This window comes from Dama dama, chromosome 12, assembly GCF_033118175.1.
Source record: "Dama dama isolate Ldn47 chromosome 12, ASM3311817v1, whole genome shotgun sequence".
NCBI lineage: Eukaryota > Metazoa > Chordata > Mammalia > Artiodactyla > Cervidae > Dama > Dama dama.
Window position 1 is genome coordinate 78,981,916 of NC_083692.1, and position 11,960 is coordinate 78,993,875.

The 11,960-nt window shown below is 46.3% G+C and overlaps 1 gene segment (V, D, J or C); it reads left to right on the forward strand.

The window, feature by feature from the left end:
• The first annotated feature begins 2,174 nt into the window (after positions 1-2,174).
• LOC133067090 (T cell receptor alpha variable 24-like) lies at positions 2,175-2,908 on the forward strand. The segment is given in 2 exon segments: positions 2,175-2,246; positions 2,412-2,908. Coding segments are annotated over 2 exon segments (552 nt in total).
• The last annotated feature ends 9,052 nt before the right edge of the window (positions 2,909-11,960 follow it).

Below are 11,960 nucleotides of genomic sequence, written 5' to 3' on the forward strand. Positions count from 1 at the left end.
TTCTCTAGGCCAGAGTACTGGAGTGGGTAGGCTTTCCCTTCTTCAGGGGATCTTCCCAATCCAGGGATCGAACCCAGGTCTCCCACATTGCAGGCGGATTCTTTACAATCTGAGCCACAAGGGAAGCCCCAAAATACTTGAGTGGATAGCCTATCCCTTCTCCAGCGGATCTTCCGGACCCAGGAATCGAATGGAGGTCTCCTGCATTGCAGGTGGATTCTTTACCAACTGAGCTCTCAGGGAAGCCCTGATAATCTTTACCTACTAGATGTGAAAATGATTGACTTCAAACGACAAATATTGGGTTGGCCAAAAAGTATCTTCATGTTTACCTTTATGCAGAATATCTTACATGGGATGATTTTGGCTGGCAAGTAATAGGCTACCTTGGAAAGGAAGCTCAGAATTATTGCACAAAGGTTTGTTGTTGTTTTTTTTTTTTTTTTTTTTCCTTTTTCTTCTTCTGGTAAGTAAAATCATTTCTACTGCTCTGTCCTTTCTTGTAGTATAGTATAGAAATATTCTGAGAATGGGAGCAAGACTCAAAAATGGGGAAAAAACTAAGCAATCGTAGCAAACACTGCTTGGTGTACTCATTCCAACAACATCTCAATCTCTCAATATAACACCCTAATGAACTGATTTTCCCTGAACATTAAGAACATGATAGACTATAGAAACTTATGAAAATACATAAAATCTACCATTTAAACTGCCAATTACACCTCAAAAAATATTAAGCTCTATCTCGTGGATAGACTCCTTTGCCATTTGAGAGTTTGGCTCCCAAATCCTCAACGTTTTGTGCATTGCTTGCAACTGACTGAGTGCCAACGCTAGGGAAAGTGTTATGCAAGGTGATTTTCAGCTGTGTACTCACTCAGTTCTTCTCCTAACCCTTCAAGGTTGGGTCCACACTACTTTAGGGAGGCAATGTAACAGTGCTTAGGATGGAAGACTTGGATTATGTTTCTAGACCTATCACTCACTAGTTGAGTGATCTTGGGAGTATCAATTATTTTTATGCTTCAATTTCCTCATATCTGCAATGTGGATATTGATAGAATCTACCATGCAGGGTTCTTAGGAGAAGTGAATGAGATGATGAATGCCAATGTGAGCCTAGTGCCCAGCAGAAGGATACTGACTATTCACAGAAATGGAAATTAAACATTAGAGAGGTTCAATACCTTGCCTGGTGTTGCAGAGTAAGAGTCAGAGTGGAGCCCTCCCTCCATAACTTACTTAGAGCAGATGCCTTCCTCATCCCAAAAGTAACTCTCTATCTAATAGAGTATTGTATTGTCTTTAAAGTGCTTATCCAGTTCAGTGGGTACTGTGCTGGTTTGATTCTTGATCAGAGAGCTAAGATTCCACATGTTTTGTCCCCCCCCCCAAAAAAAAACATTAAAAAATCCAGAAGCAATATTGTAACAAGTTCAATAAAGTCTTTAGAAATGATTGACATCAAGATAATTCTTTTTAAAGAAAGAAAGAAAATCAACAAGTAGACTCCTATTATTTTTAAAACATTTACAGAATATCACAAATGTAGGGGCATGACAGATTCCAAACACCATATGCTCCATACCAGATAGATAAGTGTTCTAATTCTTACTATGCCACTTACCTGATATTTCACCTTGAGTTAATCACCCAAACTCTTTGAGCTTCAGTTTTTGTTATTTGTAAATTAGGAAAAATAGTAACTCTTTGTGTGACTTCCATATTAGAATAATGTACTTGAAGCAAAACAAAGTTCAGCACATTATGTGGGTGAACATTTCTATTTGGAGAATTTGAAAGTTTTAAAAATTTTGTTTAAAATACGTATAAAGATTCTTAACCAAAGTGGGATTCATGTCACATATTACCATCCCACTCTCTCAATTTGAATAGTAGCAGTCCATGATTAAGTAGCCCACTTCTGAAAGGTTGTCGGTTCTCTTTGTGTAGTGAGCTCATCTCAGTGTTTGTGAAGTTGGTCTCAGGAAAGCAGTGTTTGATCCCTCATTGTGAACCACAGGAAACTGATTCTAGGGCAGAAATGGTTGGTGTTTCTAGCACATGTATGTGGTCTTGTCTCTGATTGGTTGGGCAACCAGGTACAGAAACCTATTTTCTGAAGCAGAATGTTTCACAGATCTAGGCTGCAGAACATTCTTCTACTGAGGATACTTGATCAGGATAAATGGAGAGGAACACCTTGACAGCCTCATGGCTGATCCTGTGGCTTCATCTTGGCCGTAAGTCCTGAGGCTGCTGAAGACATTCTGAACAGTCTGGGGTGGTGATGGGGAAGGAGGGAGATGCAGTCAGGCACCTCAAGATTCTAATATTTGGGAATGTGTGAAGGCAACGAACACTGTAGAGAAATCAGTTTCTATGTGTGACCTTGTCTTTCTGAACAGGAGTGAGCAGCCTCTTGACTGTGGAACAGCGTCCTGCCTCGCTGTGGGTTCAGGAAGGAGAGAGCGCCAATTTCACCTGCAGTTTCCCTCCCAGCTCTTTCTATGCCTTACACTGGTACAGATGGGGACCTGCAAAGGGCCCCAAGAACCTGTTTGTAGTGAGTGTAAATGGGGATGAAAAGAAGCGAGGACGAGTGAGAGTCACTCTGAACACTAAGGAGGGCGACAGCTCCATGTACATCGGAGGATCCCAGCCTGAAGACTCAGCCACATACCTCTGCGCCTCCACACAGTGCCCCTCAGCCCCCTGCATCCCACACCCAAACCCGGGCCTGCTGCCGCTCTGGGACCAGCGCCAAGGAAGAGCCATTATGGGGGGGGGGGAAATGGGAAATTCAATGAATGACAGTGTTTGCAGTAATCAGGGGGAAATGCAGACACAGATAAACAGGGATTCCAGTCACTGTAGCTCCCTCAACCAACTGGACTGTTCCTAAACATCACTAATCTCCACTACCACCAGTATACTGGCCATATCATTGATTCCAATCCTATCCTCCTCTTTTCCTGTGATTCCAAGTAAACTAGACAGTTTTCAAACCTATCTGAAATAATATGGTTATACCTGGGTAATAGTTACCCTTCACTATTGCTGCATCCTAAGAGCTAGTCTTTATGGTATTTCTTTATGTGCATGAATGTAATATGGGGATATGCTGTCTCACACATCTGGCATGGAAGTCTGCATGTTTTATACCAGAACAGTCAATTTTGTCTCATTTAACTGGTTAGAGATTTTGATTTTGCTTTAGTTCAAACTTCCCACTACATGGATATCTGTATGTCATTTATTTACTATGTGGCTGTTTGCATTTTAAAAAATCACTTTGATATCTGGAAGAAGCATTGATAGGGGACATGCACTACTAAAATTGGTCTCTCCCCCAGTTTATATTGTAACTGTGATAGTGAATAACTGAACTCCAGGATCTGAGTTTCTTACTTAGTAATTTCCAGGTATATGAAGCTGATCAATCATCTGGCCCTGTGCTCATTTTGCAGACTTCCAAATAACCCACCAGTTTGATATCATATCGGGCTTCTCTGATGGCTCAGACGGTAAAGAATCTGCCCACAGTGCAGGAGAGCCCTGTTCGATCCCTGGGTCAGGAAGATCCCCTGGAGGAGGGAATGGCTACCCATTCCAACATTCTTGCCTGGATAATTCCATGGGCAGAGGAGCCTGGTGGGCTGTAGCCCATGGGGTCACAAAGAGCTGGACGTAACTGAGTGACTAGCACTGTCACTTAATGCTGCGTTGGCACTTTGCTGCTGTTTAGTAACTTCAGGTGCGTCTGACTCTGTGCGACGCTATGGACTGCAACCCACCAGGCTCCTCTGGCACAGGCTGCTAGTTCTGGGGTCTTTCTGGGGTTTGTCAGCATGAATTAATTTGCTTCTGGGCTCTTCATCTCATAGCTTGTGTTTTCAGGTTTCTCCCCACCATATACATTAGTAATTAATATCCAGCCTCTGTCCAGCCTCCTGAAGTATGGGGCTATGGTGCTCTCTCTCTTTCATAAATTTATATTTAAAAAATGTATTAGTGTCACTATGTTTAGGAAAGATAATACATATTATAAAAAACAGTACTGGTTTGCATTCAAATCCCTCAGACCGAAACTATTTAAGAGACATTAATGTGAAAGATTTCTTTCTCAAAGGTCATTCACAAGGCAGTAATGAATCTATTTGTCCATCAGATTGCAAATGGTTGAATCCGTTTTGCGATATGAATGTGCATAGAACTGGAAGGTAAAGCACAGAAGTGAGTGAGGTGAACCTGTAGTTCATTGTACAGTAGTGTTGATGGAATAAAACAACATGCCAAAAAAGAGCTGCTGGTCAACTTCCCAAACTGGGTCTTCAGCATTATTGGCATAAAGATCAATGGAAGACATTTCTAATGCTATCAGTGAAGACCCTGTGTTTTAGCTAACTCTGAATTGGTAGAAACAAAAAGCACAGAGAAAAAGCAAGGACACAATCTGTCTATACTGTGTGCTGCTGCAACAGTGCTTCCTGTACTTTTCATACCAAAGAACATATAGAAATTGATTACATTTTTACAGCCCTTCAATATATAATGCTGCTTGAAACTGACCTGTGATTCCACATTCCTTGGGTTCTTCCTCACCTTAGGAGGTAAGGAGATAAAGCACTTTCCACACAGGTAATCAATTCCTGGATGCAGTGGCACATAATTTGGAAAATCTACTCTTATACACATGGGGAAATGTAAACCTGGAAATGAGATTTCTTCAAAAATACCTGTGTCTTTAAGAAAGTCATATGTAACCAAGAAAACATGCACCAGACTTTTCAGTTTCTTTGGGTTCTCAAATGGATTTGAAATTGAAAACATTCTGTTGTGTTAGTTATAGAGATACAGATCTGACCTCTTAAATAGTCCCTCATTTTTTAAAGTCACATGGAGTGAGAAGAATGAGTGAAATATAAAAATCAAATTGAACAAGGAAAGCTCACATCTCCCTGTTTACTGTAGGGCTCCAACATGAGCAACCAACCACCTGCGCCTGTTCTATGGGGCCCAAGGCTCTCATCACACCTGAGCATCACCAGCTAATCTTCTGCGCTAAGGCAGGAGCACTCAGACCACACGTGAAGAAGTTTGGTGAAACAGACAGATGTTTCAGGTCCAGCTCTAAGAGACAATCAGAAATCAGAGAGAGGAAAAACATCTTTCATTCTTGCTAATATTTCACAAGTCTTCAACAGGATTCTCTTCACGGGCATTAGTGTCATTGCGTTTTGCTGCACAACAAACCACCTCAAAACTCACTGTTTAATTATCTCATGACACCTCTGCTCCATGTGGTGAAAGGGGGCTCAACTGCACTGGAATCCCTCAATTTACTCACTTAATTAGTGGGGTTGACTGGAAGCTGAGGCTCACCTGAAATGTCAGAGGCCCGGGTCATCTCTTCTTCAGACATTCTCAGGAGTGACCATGGCCCATACATGTGATCTCTCTTTGTGGCCCTGAGGGAAGCTGGGCATCTTAAATTGTGCCTCGGGGCTTCCAAAATCACAGAAGTGTCAACTGCCAAAGAGTCACCCCCTTTCGCCTCAGAACTGGCATGATGTTAACTTCTGCTCATCTGTTTGTTCTGCCCGTAGTCCGAGTCCCCGGTCAGGAAAGAAGACTCCTCGAAACAATGCAACTCGCAATAGGGGAATTTATTACTGACTCGAGCCAGGGCCTCCCGCCCTCACCAGGTGTGTGAGGACGAAAGGCCCCGAGCCCCAGTTCTCTCGGGTATTTATTAGGTCAAAATAAGCAGCAGGTAGTTGGCACAATCGGATTGGTTACACAGTGGGTAGTTGGCGCAAGCTGATTGGTTACACAGTTGCAAGGTAATTTTTGTTGGCCCAACGTGGGGCTTTCAGCTTTCCCCTGATAGGTTCCCTTTTTTCTGGCTAGGTATATGTTGATTGGCTGGCTCCAGAAGGCCTGATAATTATGTTACCCTGGGAAACCAGGCCTACTCCTAATCTAGGCTGCCTGCCATGGCATTAGCCGTGACAGCCTCACATTTCCCCCCTGTCTGTTGTTCAAGTAGAGGAATCTTCCTCTTTACCCTGTGAAATTGACTGATATTGTTGTCTCAATACCATAATTTGGATGGTATTTAGGCACTCCCTAATAAATGAGAACAGACGGCTTAAAATGCATGGACCAAAGGTCAGTAACAATATTAATATTATAAGTGGACCCAGGAGGGTGGAAATCAAAGTGGTCAACCAGGGGGAGTGCTGAAACCAAGATTCAAACCAGCCTTGTTGGGCTTTTTGTTCTCTCTTCCACTGGGCTAGTCTCTCTCTTACTTTCTGGAGAGATTTTTGTACCACCCCTGAATGGTCGATATAGAAACAGCATTTTTCTCTCAGTGTTGCACATAATCCTCTTTGTTGCAGAAACAACAAATCTAAACCTCTCCTATTCTGTAACACTACTTCAGCCAAGGAGCTCAAGGATTCTTGGAGGTGCGAAATGGACTGTTCCCGTGGTTTTGCGACCGCAAGCGGCGCAATAAAAAGAGTCAACTCCCCCACATTTTTCAATTTGGTTTCGATCCCTTCTTCCCCCCGGGCAGACATAGACAGGCACCTGTTCGTAGTACTGTGGGCCTTTTCGCTCACAGTTATGGGTGAACAGACCGAAAGAGCCGTGGGCAAAGAACTTGGTCAGTTGGTGGGGACCAAACCCATTACTGTCAGCCGCCAGCAGGCACAAATCAAAGGTCAGTATTGGCCACCATGTCCCTCTGGGGGCCACGTTGGAGCTCAAATTAAGCACTTCTCCAGTCTCAGGATTGTAGATCCCCTAAGTCAGGTTAGCTGGCTGATGGGGGTTGTGGCTGGTTGCTCCTGGGCCGATGAAAACTGTTATCAGCAGGAGAGTTAAGAGGGCTCCTGTCGTACGAGTTTCAGTTTTAAAGGATTTGACGGGTGAGGTCTTGCCTCTCATTCTGCTTGCACCTTTTCTTGTTCTTTTGGGGTGGCTTGCTGCACGTGATTGCAGTGAACCTAGGGCCCGATCCCGTCGACCTTAACAGCAGTAGGAGTGGTAAGGAGAACAACATAAGGGCCTTTTTATCTAGGTTCTAATGCTTTAGATTGGTGTCATTTTACCCAAACCCAATCACCCGGGCCAATATTATGTGAGGAGATGGTCCCCTTGCTTGGACCCTGGTGTATCTCTTGAATTAATTTCTAAACATGGCTATGTATCTTACTTAATGTCATCAGTGTTTGCTGAAATTGTCCCAAGGTAGGGGGTGGTAGGCATTTTCCCTCGAATATAGGACACACAGGAGGGGGTCTTCTATACAGAATCTCAAAAGGGGTAAGATTCAGCTTATAAGGGGTGTTACATGCTCAAAAGAGTGTGAAGGGAAGGAGGGTCACCCAGTCCCCGACAGTCTCTATTGTCAACTTTGTCAGAGTTTCTTTTAGGGTCCGATTCATTCTCTCAACCTGTCCTGAGCTCTGGGGATTATATTTACAATGTAACTTCTATTTTGTCCCCAGAGCTTGGGCCAGCCCTTGTACAATCTGGCTCATAAAGGCAGGTCCGTTATCAGAGCCCATAGTCACTGGCAGCCCGTACCTAGGCACTATCTCTTCTAAGATCTTTTTAGCAACCACTGTTGCTGTCTCTCCCTTAGTGGGGAAGGCCTCCACCCACCCCAAGAAGGTATCTACCAGAACCAACAGATAGCGATACCCGTACTTGCCTGGCCTTACCTCAGTGAAATCTATTTCCCAGTGTTGCCCTGGCTCTTCCCCTCGGTACCTCATTCCAGTGTGCTGCCTTTTTTCTGTCCTCATCAGCTGGCACGTTTTGCAAGCCTGGATTATCTCTCGTACAGTTGCATTTTGTAGAGGAAACCTCAGGCAGGCTGTCTGGAGAATTGTCAAGGTCTTTTTCTCTCCCAAGTGTGTAGTTGTGTGCAGGTGTTCACATAGGTGACGACCCAGGATGGCAGGCAATATCAGGTTGTTGTTTTGATCTCGGTACCATCCATCTTTGTCATCCTTCTGGAGGGTGGTATCCTCGTTGATCCAAACGAGGTCAGGGAGGGAATAGTCGGGGACTGGGGGCAGAGTCCCCATACCAGGAGGTGGAAGTCCCATGGCTAATATGGGGGCAGTGTAGTCCCGGCTGGCCGCTTCTAGTAGGGCCCGTCTGAGTGTCTGGAAAGCCTGTTTCATTGGCTCAGTCCAAGTCTAGTTTGGGGTCTCTTTACTTTCTTCATACAAGGTCCGGACCTTTTCAGCAAACCCCATGATCCACAGTCTACAATATCTAACAGTTCCCCAAAACTCTCTCACCTGGCGGGGGGTCTTGGGCTCTGGTATCTGCAATATTGTTTCCTTCATGGCCTGAGTTAGCCACCTTTGCCCCTGTCTGATCTTATACCCCAAATAGGTGACCTCTTGCCAGGATATTTGCGCCTTCTTTGCGCTAGCACGATGTCCCAAGGTGCCTAGAGTCTGTAAGAGGTCACCAGTGGCACGGCTGCATGCCTCCTCTGTGGTTTCAGCCAACATAAGGTCATCTACATATTGCAGCAGGATGACCTCTGGGTGGCTGATTCCGATACTCATAGAGGTCCTCACTCAAAGCCTCATTAAACAAGGTAGGGGAGTTTCTTTGAACCCTTGTAGGAGGCGGGTCCAAGTTAGTTGTACTACCGGTTGGTCTTCCCCCTCAGTCCACTCAAAGGCAAATATCTCCTGGCTCTGGGCCACCAGGGGTAGGCTGAAAAAAGCATCTTTCAAGTCCAACACAGTGTACCAAGTGTACTCAGGCAGCAGACTGCTCAGGAGGGTATACGGGTTGGGGACAGTAGGGTGTATGTCACTCACCCACTTGTTGACTTCTCGCAGGTCCTGGACAGGTCTGTAATCCATACTCCCCGGCTTCTTCACCGGTAGTAAGGGGGTGTTCCAAGGGGATTGGCACCGCTTGAGAATTCCAACATCCATGAGCCATCGAATGTGGGGAGTGATCCCCCGCCGAGCCTCCTGGCTCATAGGATATTGCTTCACCCTCACAGGAGTCACCTCGGCTTTTAGTTTGATGACGACCGGATGTCTCTGTTTAGCCAGTCCCATTCCTGCTGTTTCTGCCCATGCCAACGGGTATTTGTGGACCCACGGTTGTATATCTGGTGCTATAACCTCTGAGGGCTTAGGCACAAAAAGTTTGTATTCATCTCTCAAAGCTAGAGACAAGACATGTATTGGCTGTCCAAGTCCATCCATGACTGACATTCCCCCAGGGTCAAAATGGATCTGAGCATTAACTTTAGTCGACAAGTCCCGTCCAAGTAGAGGGGCTGGGAATTCTGGTATCACCAAAAATGAATGGGACACCTGGTGGGTCCCCAGATTTACTTTTTGTTCCATGGTCTAACAATATCTTTTTTTGTCCCCATGGCTCCCTTTCTTCTGGGGTCTCTCTATTATTAAATACCTTTTCAGCTGCTTTCAGTAAGTCTTGTATTGTCTGTTCTCCTAACCCCTCCATCTTTTGTAATTTCCTCCTAATATCTGGGGCTGCCTGATTCACAAACGCTAGTAGAACTGCAGCACATGATTCCTCAGCCTGGGGGTCCATAGGTGTATATTGTCTAAAGGCTTCCATTAGCCTCTCTAGGAAGGCTGACGGGCTCTCAGTGGGCTCTTGCCTTACTAAATTTACCTTTGCCAAATTTGTCGGCTTCTTAGCTGCGGCCCGCAGGCCAGCCATTAGAGTCTGGCGGTACACTCGGAGACACTCCCTACCTTCCACTCGCTCAAAATCCCAGTTAGGCCGCAACAGAGGAAACCCCTCGTCCACGAGATGAGGCTGGGCGGTTGGTTTCCCATCGACCCCCGGGACCCGTTTCTGCACCTCTGCCAGGATTTGCTCCCGTTCTTCCGTGGTGAAGAGCACCTGCAACAGCTGCTGGCAATCATCCCAGGCGGGGGTTATGAGTGAACAAAATGGGAAAAGGGACAGTACTGATAGGTTCGCTCTCCATCTGGGCTAGCTGGTCCCACCCGGACGGGGAGTGCCTGTACAGTAGATGAAGGTAACTCTGGGTCCCCATGATCTTGCTCACCCCTATTTCTTCTATTCCTTCTCCGGGGTTGGGGTTTCCTTATCCCTTCTGATTCATTGCGGGGGGGGGGGGGGGCTCTTCCCCCCAGGGGCACCTGCAATGGAGGAGGGGCATATGGCGGGGGCCTAATTTCCGTCTCCAAGTCAATCAGGTTCCGGTCCGAGGATTCCTGCAAGACCAGTTTTGGGCCCTTATTCTTGGCTTCCTCTGGGGGAGTGGGAGTTTCCATAACCAGGGCCTGTACATTAGGAGAATCAGGGAGTTTGTGAACAAAAGGTTTTAACCATTCGGGCGGGTCTTTTACTAGATCTTGCCAGACCATAACATATGGGACTTGGCTCGGGTGGCCCCAGGGATCAGGAGCCATAACTTTTTTTTTTCACCGCCCAAATAATAGAAGGTTGAAAAGTTCCTTCTGGAGGCCATCTAACTTGGAAGGCGGGCCACTCTGCAGAGCAAAAGGTTATTAATTTACTCTTTGTAACCAGTAGCGACAGATCATACACTCTAGCCCTGACATCCGAGAAATGATCAGTCATGAGAGAGAGCGAGGTAGATTTTCTTTGCCCCATAGTGAGAGTCAGAAGAAAGTCACCGAGAATTACCACCAATAAATCCTATAGGGAGTGGTGGCAGCCAGGAGGTTGGGCTTGTGGTATGCTTCATGGAACTATTTGAGTGCCTTAGTTATTGCACGGAAGTTTTCTTGCTGGGGGCAGGCACCCTAAGGGTTTCTAGCCCGTTCCATGACCCCCTTATCCTTTCACGGGAGTCTTCAGTGGCAGGTGCCCTATCGGCTCTTAAGTGCCTGTCCCGTGCCCACACAGACCGATTTTTATTTGGCCAGATTCTCGGCTTAGAATGCGAGAAAAAAGGAAAGAGTTTCACCCTCTTGGGCTCCCGTTACTGGGGCTGACTTGTTGGGAGGCCTTCAGAATCCGCCAGGGAGTAGCCCTGGCCAGGACTTGTCAGTTGCCCCAACAACTGTCTGCCTGTTCACTCAAACTCCCAGAAACAGAAATGAGGCTCCAAGGCTTTATAGGAAGAAGTAGACAACAACACACCAGAGAACGAGACAGGAGACAATGCCGGCAGTTATACAGAAAAACACACAGACAGACACACATCGGCTGACAACACAGATCCTCTGGAACAAGGGTCACCTTACCATATGATGTCCACTGTTCCCCAGATTCGGGCTTAGGAGAGGAGGTCTCCTTCCCGCACAGCTGGCTGCCTCCCAGTGCACTCGCTGGCCTTGGCCTCACGCCAGCCGGAACGGCCAGTCCGTTCCCTCATGGAAAGCTTTCCCTAACGCCAGACACCTTCCTGCTTCACAGCAGGGCCCCAGATTTACTCTGGTCTTTCTGCGCCAGACACCTTCCTGCTTCACAGCAGGGCCTCGGCTTTACTCTGGACTTTTCTAGACCTGCCTAAGCACCGGTGCTATTACCTGTCTTTTATCCCCTTTATTCCAAAGAGCGTTCTTCCCCGGTCAAGGGATCCCGGACGAGCCCCCAAATGTTCTGCCTGTAGTCCGAGTCCCCGGTCGGGAAAGAAGACTCCTCAAAACAATGCAACTCGCAATAGGGGAATTTATTACTGACTCGAGCCAGGGCCTCCCGCCCTCACCAGGTGTGTGAGGACGAAAGGCCCCGAGCCCCAGTTCTCTCGGATATTTATTAGGTCAAAATAAGCAGCAGGTAGTTGGCACAATCGAATTGGTTACACAGTGGGTAGTTGGCGCAAGCTGATTGGTTACACAGTTGCAGGGTAATTTTTGTTGGCCCAACGTGGGGCTTTCAGCTTTCCCCTGATAGGTTCCCTTTTTTCTGGCTAGGCATATGTTGAT